Here is a 17,843-nt window from a genome sequence, read left to right as displayed (position 1 = left end):
ACAGACTGCAGCGGTTCAAGAAGGTGGCTTGCCACCACATTCTCAAGGGGTAATTAGGATGGATGATAAATAATGACCCAGGCCAACAATGCCCACACCCATGAATGAATAAAGGGAAGAGAAGTTTAGCCTAACTTATTTTCTGGGATATCAATATCAGAATTTATAGTTTACTCTATATCCCTTCCCATGCATTAATAAAAGTTTATGTGGCTGTGATGCTGATACATCTGAAACCAAAAATAGAAAACAAGTGATTGAAAAGGACTCCAAATACATGTCACGGACACTCTGCGGAACCGAAAATGCAGCTGAGTAGGTGGAGGAGGATTTTCTTTGTGGTACCTGGTGCGGGGCGGAAGTGGCCGGGAAAGCGCGGGGTCGCAGCGGATACCGAGGGGCGGAAGTTGTGTGCGCGGCCGGACTCAAGGGGGAGGAGAGGAGAAGAGAAAAGATGGCGGAGTGTTGGTAGCGCTTCACTCCAGGTAAACGCTGCTGGGGCGGGGGGACTGGAAGGAGAGGCACCTCACCGACAAGGGGTGAGAGCAGCACGGAAAGTGAGGCCGGAGGCTGACGGGGAATTGGGAATGGATCGGTGGTGTCGGGCAAGGAGGAGGAGGGCGGGGAAAGAATGCGATGGGGGAGGGGGACATAATTGGGGTAGGTGGGGGGAGGTAGGGGTAAGGTGAGTGGAGGGGTGGGTTAAGTTGGGGGATGGGGAGCAGGTTGGGGGATAGGGGTACATTGGAGGAGGAATAGGGGAATGTTGGGAGGAAGGGGGTTATGGGGTAAGAGGGGGATAGGGGTACGTGAGTTGGGGGGTGAGTCGGAGGGGGTGGGGGGGGGTGAGTCGTGATTATGCGGTGGGGGTGAGTCTGGGATTGGATGTGGGGTGGGGTGGTAAGTCGGGGGTGAGTTGGGGGTATGGGGTGGGGGTGAGTTGGGGGATTGGAGGTGAGTCAGGTCGGGGGGGGTCGGGGTGGGGGGGATGAGTCGGGGGGTCACGGGGATGGTTGGGGCAGGGGCGGTGAGTCGGGTGGCGTTGGGGCGGGGGAGTGAGTCGGGGGTGGGGGATTTGAGTCATAAAGATGTACAGCATGGAAACAGACCCTGCGGTCCATCTCGTCCATGCTAACCAGATATTCTAAACTAATCTAGTCCCACCTGCCAGCACTTGGCCCATATCCCTCCAAACCCTTCCTATTCATGTACCCATCCAGATGCTTTTTAAGTGTTGCAATTGTACCAGCCTCCACCACTTCCTCTGGCAGCTCATTCCATACATTCACCACCCTCTGAGTGAAAAAGTTACCTCTTCCGTCTATTTTATATCTTTTCCCTCACGCCCTAAACCTATGCCCCTGACTTCTGGACTCCCCCCACCCCAGGGAAAATTTTTTGTCTATTTATCCTATCCATTCCCCTCATTGTTTTATAAACCGCTATAATGTCACCCCACAGCCTCCGATGCTCCAGGGAAAACAGCGCCAGTCTGTTCAACCTCTCCCTATAGCTCAAATCCTCCAACTCTGGCAACATACTTATAAATCTTTTCTGAACCCTTTCAAGTTTCACAACATCTTTCCGATAGGAAGGAGACCAGAATTGCATACAATGTTCCAACAATGGCCGAACTAATGTTCCGTACAGCCACAACGTGACCTCCCAACTCCTGTACTCAATAGATTACTTAGATTACTTAGATTAATACTCTGACAAATAAAGGAAAGCATACCAAAATGCCGCCTTCACTATCCTATCTACCTGTGACTCGACTTTCAAGCAGCTATGAACCTGCACTCCAAGGTCTCTTTGTTCAGCAACACTCCCTCGGACCTTACCATTAAGTATACAAGTCCTGCTAAGATTTGCTTTCCCAAAGTGCAGCACTTCGCATTTATCTGAATTAAACTCCATCTGCCACTTCTTAGCCCGTTGACCCATCTGATCAAGATCCCTTTGTAATCTGAGGTAACCCTCTTCGCTGTCCACTACACCTCCAATTTTGGTGTCGGGGGGAAGGGGGGTGAGACAGAGGGGTCAGGGCAGGTTGGAGGCAGGGGTATCGGGGCAGAGAGGGGTGAATTGAGGGGTGTTTCGGGGCAGAGAGGGGAATCGAGGAGGGTATTGAGGGGGAGGGGGTTTCGGGGCAGAGAGGGGAATAGAGGAGGACGGTATCGAAGGGGAGAGGGGGCTATCGAAGGGGCTATTGGGAGGACAGGGAGAGTGTGGGGGGTATCGGATGGAGGTGGGGTGTATTGGAGCAGAGTGGAGGGTATTTGAGCAGAGGTGGGGGATAGCGAGGTGGTGTGGGGGGTATTGGGGCAGTGGGGGGTATCGGGGCAGGGTTGTGGGGGGTATCGGGGCAGAGCTGAGGGTGTGGGGGGTATCGGGGCAGAGCTGTGGGGTATCGGGGCGGAGGTGAGGGTGTGGGGCGTATCGGGGCAGAGCTGTGGGGTATCAGGGCAGAGGTGGTGCAGTGGAGGGTATTGGGGCTCAGGGGGGATCTGGGATAAGGGGGGGAGGGTTTCACGGCGGAGCTGGGGGAGGATCCGGGTGGTTGAGTTGGGGCGGGTTGTTGTGTCAGGGATGAGAGGGGGGTGAGTTTTGGAGGCGGTCGTTGCTGAGAGGGGGGTGAGTTGGTGAGATTGCAGCAGAGAGAGAGGGGTCAGTGCAGGGGCAGGGAATATAGAAGAGGGTTAAAAGTGAAGGTGGGTGGATTCAGGAGGGTGTATGTGTGGAAAGGTGGTGTAGGATAAGGTTTGGTGGGAGGTGCAGGAGTGAGTTAGGAGAGGGAAAGGGTCCAGGAGTAGGTGGGTGTGTGGGGTGAAGATGAATGAGAGGGTGCGGGGTATGAGGTTGCAGGGGGAACGATGGGTGGGTGGAGAGGTGCCACAAGATGACCTCTGTGTGAAAGGTCCTGGAGATGCAAGTTTTTATTCTCTCCTAACATCTGACACATGAATTCTGTCTCCCTCCAGGTTGAATGCCACTACCTATCTTTCCACCTTCTTAAGCAGAGCAGCTCAGCACCTCTTGTACAAGAGAAGTGAGTGAGTATTGTTTTTACAAGGACACACAAAAGGTTAAAGGTTTGGAATGGTATTTATTCCTTTTTTTTTTGTTGCTGTCTTCAGCTTCTTAAAATGACACTGAAGTGGAATATTTCCATAAATTCAACCAAGCTCATTGCCCATCCCCACTTTCCATGAGAACTAAGAGCAGGAGGAGGCCATTCAGCCCCTCAAACCTGCTTCGCCACTTGAATTTTGGCATGGTTGACTTCTTCTCACCCTCAACTTCACTTTTCTGCTGCTCTCCATAGCCCTCTGACCCATTGCTATTTAAACATCTGTCTGTCTCTTCAAATTTACTCAATATGTCAGCATCCACTGAACTCTGGGGTAGTGAATTCCACAGAATCACAATCCTTTGGGGAGGATGTTAATCCAGGCACCCAGGTAATGTTCTGGGGTCCTGGATTTGAATTTTGCCAGATCAGGTGGTGGAAGTTGAAAATCAATAAATTTATGGGATTAAGAACCTGATGATGACCGTGAAACCATTGTCGATTGTTGGAAAAACCCATCTGGTTTACTAATGCTCTATAGGGAAGGAAACTGCCATCTGCCGGATGAAATTTCACGTTGGCCCCAAGATCCCGTACTTCCCGCGGGAGCCTGTGCCCCACAACCTGAGCCGCCTCCGGAATTTTAATTTTGTTCCCTTTCAGGACGTAAAACGGCGTGCTGTGTATCGACTGCTGCTGCACACCGTCCACCTCTTCTCCCTCATCCACCGTCCAGACACGCCTTGGCGTGCCCATTCCCCACCGGGCGGTGGGGATCCCAGTGGAGGGCTCTCTACGCCATAGTCCTCCCCCTTTCTCTCGGGGATCTGGAGTGGAGGTCACTGCACGCAGCGGTCCCATGCAACCGCAGATTGCAGTGGTTCATGGACTCCCAGCCCAACTGCTTGTTCTGTGGCGCTGTGGAGTCCGTGGACCACGTATATATTGGGTGTGGGCGTTTGCACTCCCTTTTTGATTTTCTTAAAAACCTCCTCCTCTGCTTTTGGTTGCACTTCAGTCCCACGCTCCTGATCTTTGGGCACCCGGTACGGAGGGGGGAGGGCAGGTCTGAAGACCTCCTCGTGGGTCTGCTCCTGGGCCTGGCCAAACTGGCCATAAACAGGTCCAGGCAGCGGGCCGTGGAGGGGGTCGTTAGGGCCGACTGCCTGCCCCTCTTCCGCGGTTACGTTAGAGCCCGGGTGTCCTTGGAGAAGGAGCACGCGGTGTCCACCAACACCCTGGGGTTGTTCAGGGAGAGGTGGGCGCCACAGGGAATGGAGTGCATTATTTCCCCCTCCAACTCTATTTTGATTTAGTCCCTGCCCTCCCCTTCTCTGTTTGATCACACAGCATTGCCCTTTGATGTGAAGGGCACTGCTTGTCACTGGCCACTCGGGTGTTTCCTTTCTTCCTGGTGGTGGAAATTTGAATAAAGATTCGTACGCCTTGTGTCTCTCACTGTGTCTCACACCTGCACACACACAACATGGATGCTGGGGAAAAAATAAGCACTACCGCAGTTAGGCGGTAGTGTGGAAAAAAAAAAAAAGCCAGCAATGCCCTCATCCCATGAATGGAATAAAAATAATTTCTCTTCACTTCTGTTTTAAATCTGCTAACCCCTTATCCTAAAATTATGACCTTTCATTCTAGACTGCCTGATGAGGAAACATTCTTTCTACATCTACTCTGTCAATCCCCTCAGTTAGATCTCATTTCATTCTTCTAAACTCCAGAAATATAAGTCTAAACTGTTCAATCTCTCTTCACTGTGAGGAGGATTCACTGTCCTCCTCAAATCTGACCCTGGTGAAAGCCACATGTATTCACTGGCATCTGGTTTAGTTAATTTACTGCCCTTGGTTCCTACCCATACCAACTTCCAACATCACTTTTTTTTTTGCATCTGAATCAAGATTATAAAACTAAGTGCATTTTCAAATGCACAACTGTCCAGCCTTTGGTCATCTATTGGTGATCATATATCTGCAGTTAACGGTCTGCTTTTGAGATTTTGATGTCACTAGAGTTGTAATCCAGAAGCCCAGGCTATAGATTTACATCCAGCACAGAAGCAGGCAGATTTTAAATTCAGTCAGTAATAAATCTTGAGTTACAAGTTGTCCTAAAAACCTATCTGGTTCTTCAGTGTAATGTGATCTGCAATCCTGACCTACACATGACTCCAGATCCTCAGTGATGCGTTTGACTCTTAACTGTCCATTCCACTCAGCTCAAGGATAATTAGGAATGGCCAATAAACTCTGCCCATTCAAATGTATAAACAATTGGAATAAAGGGCAGCAGATGCTGGAATCACTTGTACAGAGAGCAAGTCTTGTAAAATTTCAAGTTAATAAGGAAATATTACCATTCCCCATGTCCTGTGAGAGAATGAAAGCAGAGATAAATGCAGATGGCAGCTGTGTGTGCAGTTCCTTATGTCCCATGAGCCTCAGTGTCAGGATTCAGCCTGCATTCATTATCCCCAAAATTTGAAGAACTGGTTTCAACTGGTGGCCAGCGTGTTCTGAGTCACTGAGCAATTTCTCAGGAGATTACCAGCATGTACATCTATGATCTTCCATGTATTAAATGTCGTACATTTATGCCTACTTCCAGAGTTAGTGTTTTAGGGCTCATCAGGGATCAAATTTGTTATTTATGGCTGGATACCACGCTGTGAAGGAAAGTGCAGTCATAACCTTTTCCTTGGTGTTGAACCTGATTGCTAATCCTCTGTACTTTGAAATATAGAGGAGAAATGCAATGTGTGTTTTATTTTAGGCACATTCCAGATGTCAATCTTTATAAGCAACAGAAGGAAATATCAGTCTGCTAGCCACACGGTGTCTCTCACCAGGTTTTGCTCACCCACATTGACTCCTGATCCAGCAGTGCCTTGCTTTTAATATTCTTTGCCTTGTTTTCAGAGCTCTCCATGGACATGACCCCTCTTGATCTGTGAAACCTTCCACAATCTCAATATTTGTCCAATTCTGGGCTCTTACATATCTCCAATTTTAATAGGCAGCTGTGCCTTCACCAGCCTGATCCTTAATTTTCAAAACTGCCCCCCCCCGTGTTTATCCTCACTGCCATTCTAATTCTCTCTTTTATGGCATTCCTTATAATCTTCCTCTTTGGTCAAGAGTTTGGCCTAATCTGCTTGTCTGTGTCTCACCTTGCTATGGTTTGGTGTCACATTTAATCTGGTGACATATCCGTGAAATGCCTTGGGTTGTGTTGTGCACTCTGGACTCTAATTAAATGCAGCATGTTGTTGAAAGCTGGGCTGTTCATTGGGAATCACTTTTTGTTTCTCTTCAGATTTGCCGTTTTGTCTCGTCACATCAGGAATCCAGGATGTGGCACGAGGCTCGGAAACATGAGCGGAAACTGCGAGGGATGATGGTGGACTACAAGAAACGGGCTGAAAGACGCAGGGAGTACTATGAGAAGATAGTGAGTGTGGCATGATATTGTAACGTCCATTGTTCCGATTTAGATATTGAGGGGTGACCTTTATAGAGGTTTATAAAATCACGAGGGGCATAGATAAGATAAAAAGAAAGGGTATTTTCAAGTTCAAAACCAAAAGGCCTGTTTTTAAGGTGTGAGGAGAAAGTTTTAAAGTGGACATGAGGGGCAACTTTTTTTCCCACAGAAGATGGTTTGTATATGGAATGTACTGCCAGAGGAAGTGGTGGATGCAGGTACAGTTGCAACATTTAAAAGACATTTGAATAAGTACATGGATAGAAAAGGCTTAGAGGGATATGGACCAAATGCAGGCAAAAGGGGATAGTTTAGTTTGAGAACGTGGTCAATGTGGACTAGTTGGACCGAAGGATCTGCTTACGTGCTGTATGACTGTATAACGTTGGGGTTAATTGATATTAAACAGAGAATCTGAAAATTCTTTTCCCAATGTATGCGGCATTCTGCCATCTTTGATTTCCAGAAAAAAGATCCAGCACAGTTCCTGCAGGTACATGGTCGAGCGTGTAAAATTCACCTGGATTCTGCCGTGGCACTTGCAGCAGAGAGTCCCCTCAACATGTAAGTGATACCTTATCTGAACTGCTGGACTGTTAATGTTAACAGTTTTGTTAAGAGCATGCGAGTGGAGGCTGCTAATCGATGTAGTATCTTAAACACAGCTCTTGTGGCACAGGGGTCATGTCTATTTCTGGGCCAGAAGGTTTGGGTTTAAGTCCCACCTGTAATGCTGGTGTGTTCTAACTCATTCAGACAAAATAATTTTTTAAATCAAAATGGACTTTGGGTCTTGTGGCGTCCTCACCTCTGATTTTGGGTTCAAGGTCTATCTGCCCTGCAGCACTGCCACAACATGCCTGAATCCAGTTGATATTAAAAGATGAAAGTCAAACATAGAAACTAAGAGCAGGAGTAGGCCATTCGGCCCTTGAGCCTGCTCCGGCCTTCAGTATGATCGTGGTGGATCCTGAATAACAATGCCATATTCCTGCTTTCCCTTCACACTCCTTGATGACTTTAATATCTAAAAATCCTGTGTAGTACTGGTGGTATCTCAACATAGGCCACATGTGAAGAATCCATCGGGTGACTGTGTGGAGTTTGCACATTCTCCCCGTGTCTGCGTGGGTTTCCTCCGGGTGCTTCGGTTTCCTGCCACAGTACAAAGATATGCAAGTCAGGTGAATTGGCCAAGCTATATTACCCCATAGTGTTAGGTGCATTAGTCAGAGGGAAATGGGTTTGAGTGTCTTACTCTTCGAGGGTCGGTGTGGAGTTATTGGGCCAAAGGGCCTGTTTCCACACTGTAGGGAATCTAATCTAAAAAAAAAATCAGATCAGGTTCATGGAGTTTGAATGTGGTTAATGCTCCTAGATGTTATAAGGTCTTTATACCGACCAGCCCTCTAAGCCAGAAGGTCCAGGTCATGATCCATCAAGCTGTGACACGAGACATCAAAGCAAATCAATTAATTATAAAAGTAGATTTTAGCCCCTGGAAAGGTATTTTAAGAGGCTGAATATTAGCTAATTTCATTATTGATTATTCAAAGGGGACTTCTCCTTTAAGAGGTTGTCATCTAATTAAATAATTTTTAAATGTTTGCTCGAGTGTACACAATGGCACTCCCTTCAAAAGGAATTGTTCATCAGTTTATTTAATTTGTTTTATGGTTTAAAAATTACATGGAAACTATTAAAGTTGTTTGTTGCGGTTCACCTTTGAGAGGTTCCTTAGTAAACCTGTCACTTGAATTTGTTTGACTTGGGTTTGCAAAGGCACAGCTGGGACACTAGGTTGGTGAGTCAGCAGGAAGCTAATGTGTGTGATGTTGCATTTCTAGATAGTATGAAGTTAAATACAGTGAATGTCCGAAGTGACTGGGGGGGTTCAGGTGCACAGGTCTTTAAAATGTCGCAAATAGATGCAGAAAATAATCAAGAAGCTAATGGAATGCTGGTCTTTATGTCGAGAGGGCTAGAGTACAAACTGTACTTATACAAAGCTCTGGTTAGATCCCACTTGGAGTACTGAGAGCAGATCTGGGCACTCCACCTTAGCAGGGATTAATTGGTTATGGAGGCAGTACATCGCAGGATTACAAGAATGGTTAGGTTCAGGGTTAGGTTATGAGGAGAGATTATATAAATTAGGCCTTTTGTTTACTTGAATATAGATGATCTGATGGAAGTCTTCATGGTATTAACAGGAAAATATAGAATGCATAAAGGTAACTGTTTCCACTGGGTGAGGATTCTAGAACTAGGGGGCATAGTCTGAGAATTAGGGTCAGACTGTTCAGGAGAGATGTTCGAAAGCTCTTAAACACACTAAGGATGGGAGAGGTTTGGAACTGTCTTCCACAAATGATAATGGATGCTAGATCAGTTGTTAATTTTAAATCTGAGTTAGATATGTTTTTTGAGTAAAGGTATTAAGGGATATGAGTTAAAATATATGTAGTTAGGTCACAGATCAGTCACAATCTAATTAAATGGCAGAACAGGCTCAAGGGGCTGAATGACCTACTACTGTTGCTATGGCGTGATTGCACTAGAGGGGGCTTGGAAAAGATTTAAAGGACTTTTGCCTGAAACGTTGATTTTCCTGCTTCTCGGATGCTGCCTGACCTGCTGTGCTTTTCCAGCACCACTCTAATCTAGACTCTGATTTCCAGCATCTGCAGTCCTCACTTTTGCCTTTACCAGCATGTTGCCTGGTCTGGAGCCATTCTGTTATGAAGAGAGAGGTTTAATGGGCTGATGTTGTTTTCCTTAGAGCAGAGCAGGCTTGGGGCAGGATCTCATTGGGATGTAGTTATGATGGGTTGTAGATAGAACAGAAAAGGAGAAATTTCTCAATAATCTCTCAGTAACCAGAGAGCAGGTGGTTTAGAGGGGTTTGAGGAAACATGATTTTGGCACAGAGGATTGTGGGTAAATTGATGTCACTGCCTAGGAGAGTTATGGAGTTGGGAACCCTTAACATACAAGAACTACTTAGATGAGCACTTGAAACACCAAGGCCTACAAGGTTATGAGCCAAGTGCTGGAAAATGGGATTAGCATAAAGGATGTTTAGTGATCACCATGGAGACAAAGGACTGCTTTCTGTGCTGTAATGGCTCTGACTTTGAAAGTCAAGGTAAAGGTTGACTGGAATGCCAGCTGCTGTTTTTGAAAGAGTGCCATGCATTCATCTTGACAGCTGGGGTCTTAGCATCTCACTGGGGACGTTTGCATCTCTGACAGTGCAGTACTCCTCTAGTAATGCCCTGGAGTGTCAGCCTTAATCCGTGTGCTACCTTCTGACCGTAAGGCAAGCATGCGACCCATTGAGCTGTGGCTGCCACTCCCCTCCCTTTTCCAATAATGCCCAGTGTTTTGTCTGCTGCCGAGATGTGCTTTGGTGCTGTTACCTTCTTGGTACCTTAGCATGCGAGGTGACACAAAGTTAGTGGTCTGCCATCTGTCAGTGACAATAGGAAGAGGTAAGAACAGGAGTAGACTGATAAATCGAACACTGAGGGTTTGGATGGAATTGCCACATGTTGTCGAGCTTCTGTAGTTTCTGTGCTAAGAAGACTTCATTGCTGAAGTAACAACTTAGTTCACAGAATTATGGGGCATTATGAGAGAATTGTATGACACCCACGTTAACTGCTTCCAACAGTTGTGCACTTCCTGTAGAGTTTTGTTTTCGGTTTCCCAAAAGTACAGATGAATTTTGATTGGCTTCCATTGTTGGTTGCAGCTCCTTCGTTACTGTTGATTTAAGAGTAAATCTTCAAGTTATCCTGTTGACTGAAATCTCAACTTTTGTTTTACGGATTTCAATTTGCACACCAGATTTTATGCTCTTCTAAAATTAAAAGATGCTTTTAATTCACTCGAGTGACTTGGGCCATGATGGCTAGGCCAGCATTTCTGAATTTGTTAACATTATTTCTGACATCCTTGTTGTAGGGGTAGCATTACAAGTTGTGGGTTCAATTCCTCCTTCAGAGGCTTGTGTCCATAATTCACATGGGGACTCCCAGTGTCGGTGCTGATTCGTTCCCTGTGCACTGCCATTAATGGTCAGCCAATCTCACTCATGGTTCCCTGTTGTTATTTCTCAAGGATGCCCTGGCAGGGTGATACGAACAACATGATCGATCGGTTTGATGTTCGGGCTCATCTGGATTACATCCTGGAGTACGCCCCTCCTTTCCTGAGTGCTCTGTGAGTATCAACACGCTGGAAGAAAGAGAAACTTACCTAATTCTTAGTCAATTTAAACTCCTTTCCTTTCAGCCTCCAAAGATCCTGACAATCACAGACTTCCACACACTTTTACCCAAGCGCCTGTCCATTGCTACTTCAACTAATGGGGGTTGCGGCAATACAATTAATAACAGGAGTAGGACTCTTGACCCTTCAAACCTGCTCCGCCATCCTGTAAGATCATGGCTGATCCAATTGTGCCCTCCACACCATATTTCCACCTCGTCCCAATAACCTCTCTCTCTCGACAGCAACTTGAAATCCTACCATTTAACATCTGAAAGGCAAGGGAAAAAGAAACATTTGAATACCATTACCTACAAGTTCCCTTCCAAGCCACTCACCATCCTGGTTTGAAATATATTGCCGTTCCTTCAGTGTTAAAAATCCTGGAACTCCCACCGCAAACCTGCACCAAATAGACTGCAGAAGTTCAAAGTAATACCATCTCTTTAAGAGCAATTACAGGAAGGCAATAAATGGTGACCCAGACAGTGATTTTCACATCCTAAGAGTGAATTTTAAAAATGCCGTTGCTTATCAAGAAGGTATCTACCTCTGCTTTAAAACTTTTCAAAACTTATGCCTCACTGTCCTGTGAGGAAGAAATTCCAAAGGCTGTCAACTCTGAGAGAAAAATTCTCTTCATCACTGTTTTCAAGCAGCCCTTTATTTTTTAAACAATGACCTATCTAATTTAGGTTTTAGCTTGTTCTAAAGTACATGTTCAGACACTGTATGACATGTTTCTGGAGCAGGTGGAACTCAGGAGACAGGGACACTACCAATGTGCCACAAGAGCCCAAGTCACTTTTTATTCCTCTAAACTCCAGCCTCGCCTGTCCCAACCTTTCCTCATAATGCCATCCAATCAGTGTTAGTCTCAGGTTAGTGCGTGTTGCTGAAGGTTGCACAGAATTACATCTGTAAAGGAACAGCCTGTCATTACACAGGGCATCCTTAATCCAAGTTATCTCCACGCTCCCCATTGGCCTGGTGAGCAAACATCTGTCCTAATCTAAATGATCATCCCTATTGGGAAGCTCCCACAGCTGCATTAGACCCTGTTGCATTTCTTTATCTTAAATAAGGTAGTGTGTCAAGGTTGGCATCTGTCCCTAGGAGAGACAGTGGTGTAGTGGTAATATCACTAGACTAGTAATCCAGAGACCAAGGACTGTGCCCTCTGAGCATAACCACAGCATCTGGAGGAATTAAAAATCAATATTTCCTTCAAAGGTTAAAAAACTGGAAAGGTAATGATGATCAAGAAACTATTGTCAATCCATCATAAAATCCTATTTGGTTTACTGGTGTCCTTTTACTTGCTCTGGACTACAGAATTTTCCTAGGCCCACAGCAATGTGGTTGACTTTAACTGCCCTGTGAAATGAATGAGCAAGGCACTCTGTTCAAGGGCAATTAGAGATGCCAGACCTGCCAACAACACACACATCCCATGAAAGAATAAAGAAAACACAACTGGATAGGTATATGAAAAGGAAGGGTTTAGAGAAATATGAGCCAAATGCTGGTAAATGGGACTAGATTAATTTAGGATATCTGGTTGGCATGGACGAGTTGGACCGACAGATCTGTTTCCATGCTGTTCAACTCTGACTCTAAACAAGAAAGGTGATGGAGCTCACCCCTGAATACAAGTTTTGGGCAGAGAATTGCAGTAATCCACTGCCCTGTGAGGAAAGAATTCATCTTCATGTCTGTCTGAAACAGCTGACCCCTTTCCTGTACTTACCTCCCCCTGGTATATTTTGCAATCTAACCCGTCAGAGCTTCACACCAGCTTATTGTTGACTTGGAAGTTGCAAACTCAAGTAACGTCTCTTACTAAACCATTTGGTGGTTGTTTGAAGAAAAGACCCTTGTCTTGAGTCAAACATTTTACTCTTTGAACATGTGATGAAGGTTTAATTTTTCTTCTTTAGCTCTCCAGAACATGATAATGATGAACGGAAGTGTAATTACGAGCGATACAGAGGTCTGGTGCAGAATGATTTTGCAGGCAGTAAGTTTCCAGATTGTTTCTTGAATTACCCAACCAGTAACCCTCGCTGAATTTCTATCAGTGAAGCTGTTGCGATTCATCACCTGGCAAATTGGCCAAAATGGTGGTTGTCCTAATCTTTTTAAATAAAAAATACAACCCGTTCAGTTTCTCGTGATGATACGCTCTGTTGGTTTTCCTTGTTGGTCCACAGGCAATTCCACGGAGATTAATTTTATTTTCTATTTCCCAAAAGTACAGATGAATTTTGATTGGCTTCCATTGTTGGTTGCAGCTCCTCCATTACAATTGTTGTGCCATCACTTGGTGAAAGATGTGTTAGAAATACTGGGAATATGCAACAGCCACCTGGAGGGGGAAATGTATAGGAATGTAGGAACTAGGTGAGAGGCCAATCAGTCTTTCAAACCTGTTCTAGCTTCCAGTTAGATCATTGTTCATCTGTATCTTAGCTGTCCAATTATCCGACTTGTTCAATGTTTGAAGTGTGACAGAACTGATGCATTAACCCATCTAATACATCAAAAGATAAGAGGCTATTCAGCCCATCGATCATGCTTTCTCATTCAATGAAATTGTAGATGATATGATAATGGCCTCACTCCACTTTGCTGCCTGACCTCAACTGTTAACTCCCTTGTTGATCAAAAACCTGACTGCCTCGTCTTTGAGTAAACCAAGCTTTACAGCATTTTAAAGGTGAACAGCTCTGAGAATAAAATTGCTGTTCATCTGTCTTAATTGGGAGATTCCTTTTTTAAAGCTTTAAACCGACTGGTGTCTTTCTGTATTTCAGTTGCTGAGGAGCAGTGTCTGTACCAGATCTACATCGATGAGCTGTACGGGGGCATGCAGAAACCCAACGATGATGAGAAGAAGAAGTATGTGCAGGATCCAGGGGGAGGGAGGGTGAAAGGATGCAACAGGAAGTAGCTATGCATTATCCCTCTCTTTTGTTGTCCAGACTCTCTGATACCTTAGTGCCCAAATGGACCAGGTTTGTGTTGAGTGAATTGATGTTAATCAGGGCTACAGCAGGTGGCAGTTTTGCCCTCTTGAAGGGATGGGTGATGAACGCAGAGAAGGAAAGTGCATTTATAGCTCAGGAAATGCCCATTCGGTCCAGCTGGTCAGTAGTGGTGTTAATGTTCCCATATGAGCCTAATCCCAACCCTCTGCATCTCACCTAATAAATATATCTTTTGATTCCTTTCTCCAGTTTATTTATTTATCTTTCCCTTAATTGTGTCTAGCGCTGTTCGCCTCAGAGGCAATCGGCAAGTTCCACATTCTCCCCACTCTTTGGGTGGAGATGTTTCTCCTGAATTCCCTGGGATTTATTAACAACTGTCTTGTGCTTATAGCCCCTAGTTCTGATCTTGCTTTCAAATGGAAACAGCTTCTCTGCATCCAGCCTGTCAAAGCATTTCGTAATCTTAAGCAGCTCTCAGATCAGCCTCTCTACAGAAAAGAGCTCCAACCTGTTCACTTCTTTCCTAATAGCTAAAATGTTTCCTGCCGGCATTCCTATTCCTGCTGGCTGTCTGGTCAGGTTAGAGATTATAAATTGTTACAGTGTGGAAGCACTGACCTTCTGAACAGCATCCAATCCCCCAACCCACCCCTGTAATCTTGAGGTGGGGCTCACCTGCGATACCCCTGCAGTAGAATAGTTTGCAGATACCCAAACAAAATGTGCCTGTGAAATATTGCGAATTCAGAAGTGCAAGCTGTAAAAAAAAATAATTAGGTATGTGTGTCAGAATTCATTCCACTGCTGTACTGACTAGTTTGACTGTATGAAGTAACTTGCATTTTCAATGCATCTGAATTCTATAACACCATTAACCGCAGTAGTGATTCCTGCCAGATTTAAATTCCAAGGCTTTTATCTTGAATAGCGGAATGTCATTCCTGGTGGAATAGACTGGGGACAAAGTCTCCTTTCCTGTCACCTTTTACCTCCTGCTTTGAATGCCATCACTTTGGTAACGGCTGTAAAACATTTCCCTCAGCTAACTGGAATCTGTAAATCTTTAACTGTTTATTGAGTGCTCTTTAGATGCTGAGGGATAGGCCAATCAAAGAATTATCTTAAGAAAGATATCAAAGAATTGGCTTATCAGGTCTCTTAGAAGTTTTGTACAATAATGTTACGGAAATCTTGCCACACCAGAAACAGGCCAAACTGCTCCATTCTGGTGTTTATGCTCCATATGAGCCTCCCATCTTTGTAACATGGCTCCCCCTTCCCACCACCTGATCAGCTTATCCTTTGATTTTTGTTTATCTACTTAAATTCTTAAATGCATCAGTGCTATTTACCTCAACTACTCCATGTGGTAGCAACTTTGACACCCTCATAACAACTTGCAGAAAGAAATGTGCAAAAGAGCTCCATGTGTAATAAACTACATTCCTGTACTACGACTTTCGTTACTTAGTGACTACAGCAAGTATTTGATGACAGCCGACCTCCTCCTTCACCCCGCATGACCAGCTAATCATCTGTCCACCTTCCTCCATAACAGACTGGCAGAAAAGAAAGCTTCCATTGGCTACACTTACGATGACAGCTCAGTCACCACAGATGAAAAGATCGAGGAGAGAGACGAAGATGAAGAGGAAGATTCAGATGAGAAGAGTGACTCAGATGAAGAAATTCCAGACATAGGTGAGCGACTGTAAAGTTTCTGAAAACTGCCCCAAAACCTTTGTAGCCGAAGGGGGACAATGTCAAATATTATTAACAGGAAGGTAGAATAACTTTTATTTTTATTCATCCATGGATGTGCGCGTCACTGACTGGACCAGCATTTATTGCCCATCCCTAATTTCGTAAATTAAGAGTCAGCCACATTGTTGTGGGTTTGGAGTAAGTAAGGAGGCAGACCAGGTAAGGATGACAGAATACCTTTCCTAAAGGACATTACGTGGGTTTTCCTGACAATCAGCAATGGCTTGATGGTCATCATTAGACTCTTAATTCCAGATTATTATTGAATTCAAATTCTAGCATCTGCCGTGGTGGGATTCGAACTCAGGTCCCCAGAACATTACCTGTGTTTCTGGATTAACAGTCTAACAGTAATACCACTAGGCCTTCACCTGTTAATATTTAAAGATCAAATTTCTGACCCTAGTAGTCTTGTGAGTTTTCCTGAGATTTGGGCAGTACCTTGCCGGGCTTTCAGAAGCAAAGTGATTTTATCGGGAAATTTATTGATGAAACTGTGTGACCTGAAATAAATTAGAAAATTGCTAAAAATATAGAATAGGACAGACAGGAGAAAGCCATGCTTAATGTTTTAGATGCAAATGCTTGAAAGGTATTCCATTCTGACAGGGCATCTGCATCCTGAGTAAACCTTTAATATCGTTACCCTTGGAGTTGTGAGTCAGCCTGCAGTAAATTTCAGGGGTAAGAGGGTGCTGTAGCCAGTTTAATAAATTGCTATTATGATACAGCTGAATTGAAGTAAAAGTATTATTTTAAGGTAAGACTGACTGAAGGAACATACTTCAAAAGTTAATCATTTTTGAAATGTATGCAAGTGCATGAGGTCCACTGATACATGAGGGGAACAAACAATAATTCTATCTTCGTTGTGTTGGAGGGAGAACTCCCTGAGTTTTACCTTTTAATGTGTTGCTGGAAAATCACAGCAGGTCAGGCAGCATCCAAGGAACAGGAGAATCGACGTTTCAGGCTTAAGCCCTTCTTCAGGAATGAGGAAAGTGTGTTCAGCAGGCTAAGATAAAAGGTAGGGAGGAGGGACTTGGGGGAGGGGTGTTGGAAATGCGATAGGTGGAAGGAGGACAAGAGGAGGGTGATAGGCTGGAGTGGGGTGGGGGCGGAGAGGTCAGGAAGAAGATTGCAGGTTAGGAAGGCAGTGCTGAGTTCGAGGGATTTGACTGAGACAAGGTGGGGGGAGGGGAAATGAGGAAACTGGAGAAATCTGAGTTCATCGCTTGTGGTTGGAGGGTTCCGAGGCGGAAGAAGAGGCGCTCTTCCTCCAACCGTCGTGTTGCTATGGTCTGGCGATGGAGGAGTCCAAGGACCTGCATGTCCTTGGTGGAGTGGGAGGGGGAGTTGAAGTGTTGAGCCACGGGGTAGTTGGGTTGGTTGGTCCGGGTGTCCCAGAGGTGTTCTCTGAAACGTTCCGCAAGTAGGCGGCCTGTCTCCCCAATATAGAGGAGGCCACATCGGGTGCAGCGGATGCAATAGATGATGTGTGTGGAGGTGCAGGTGAATTTGTGGCGGATATGGAAGTATCCCTTGGGGCCTTGGAGGGAAGTAAGGGGGGAGGTGTGGGCGCAAGTTTTGCATTTCTTGCAGTTGCAGGGGAAGGTGCCGGGAGTGGAGGTTGGGTTGGTGGGGGGTGTGGACCTGACGAGGGAGTCACGGAGGGAGTGGTCTTTTCGGAACGCTGATAGAGGAGGGGAGGGAAATATATCCCTGGTGGTGGGGTCCGTTTGGTGGTGACGGAAATGACGACGGATGATACGCTGTACATGGAGGTTGGTGGGGTGGTAGGTGAGGACCAGTGGGGTTCTGTCCTGGTGGCGGTTGGAGGGGAGGGTCTCAAGGGCGGAGGAGCGGGAAGTGGAAGAGATGCGGTGGAGGGCATCGTCGACCACGTCTGGGGGGAAATTGCGGTCCTTGAAGAAGGAGGCAATCTGAGGTTGTACGGATTTGGAATCGTTCCACATATCCTACGAAGAGGCAGGCATAGCCGGGGCCCATGCGGGTGCCCATGGCTACTCCTTTGGTTTGGAGGAAGTGGGAGGATTTGTTCAGAGAAGTTGTTCAGGTTGAGGACCAGTTCAGTCAGTGGAAGGGTACTGGTTGGTATGGCAGGACAGTCCATCTTCCGCAGCTACACTGGCACCACCCCCCACCTTTTCCTCCGCTACATCGATGACTGTATCGGCGCTGCATCATGCTCCCACGAGGAGGTTGAACAGTTCATCCACTTT

At 45.7% G+C, this 17,843-nt stretch overlaps 1 protein-coding gene across 8 annotated transcripts in view; it reads left to right on the top strand.

Annotated features, from left to right (window-relative positions):
* Positions 1 to 424: 424 nt before the first annotated feature.
* clasrp (CLK4-associating serine/arginine rich protein) overlaps positions 425 to 17,843 on the top strand; it is a 63,527-nt gene continuing 46,108 nt past the window's right edge. The window contains exons 1-8 of one of the 8 annotated variants that reach the window (XM_043680828.2): positions 425 to 485; positions 2,982 to 3,049; positions 6,401 to 6,535; positions 7,035 to 7,132; positions 10,694 to 10,795; positions 12,784 to 12,863; positions 13,660 to 13,744; positions 15,395 to 15,537. In XM_043680828.2, coding sequence (XP_043536763.1) covers positions 6,437 to 6,535; positions 7,035 to 7,132; positions 10,694 to 10,795; positions 12,784 to 12,863; positions 13,660 to 13,744; positions 15,395 to 15,537 — 607 coding nt within the window. In that variant the 5' untranslated portion in view covers positions 425 to 485; positions 2,982 to 3,049; positions 6,401 to 6,436. Of the gene's footprint in view, positions 558 to 2,922; positions 3,054 to 6,400; positions 6,536 to 7,034; positions 7,133 to 10,693; positions 10,796 to 12,783; positions 12,864 to 13,659; positions 13,745 to 15,394; positions 15,538 to 17,843 lie in introns of those variants that run through there. The other 7 variants (XM_043680827.2, XM_043680831.2, XM_043680832.2 and 4 more) reach the window with 7 other exon arrangements.

The sequence above is a fragment of the Chiloscyllium plagiosum genome, unplaced genomic scaffold (assembly GCF_037043375.1).
Source record: "Chiloscyllium plagiosum isolate Xiang-an unplaced genomic scaffold, Cpla_swu_hap1 HiC_scaffold_47, whole genome shotgun sequence".
In the NCBI taxonomy this organism is placed as follows: domain Eukaryota; kingdom Metazoa; phylum Chordata; class Chondrichthyes; order Orectolobiformes; family Hemiscylliidae; genus Chiloscyllium; species Chiloscyllium plagiosum.
Note: the sequence above shows the minus strand (reverse complement) of the source record. Positions and strands in the feature narration are given on the sequence as shown.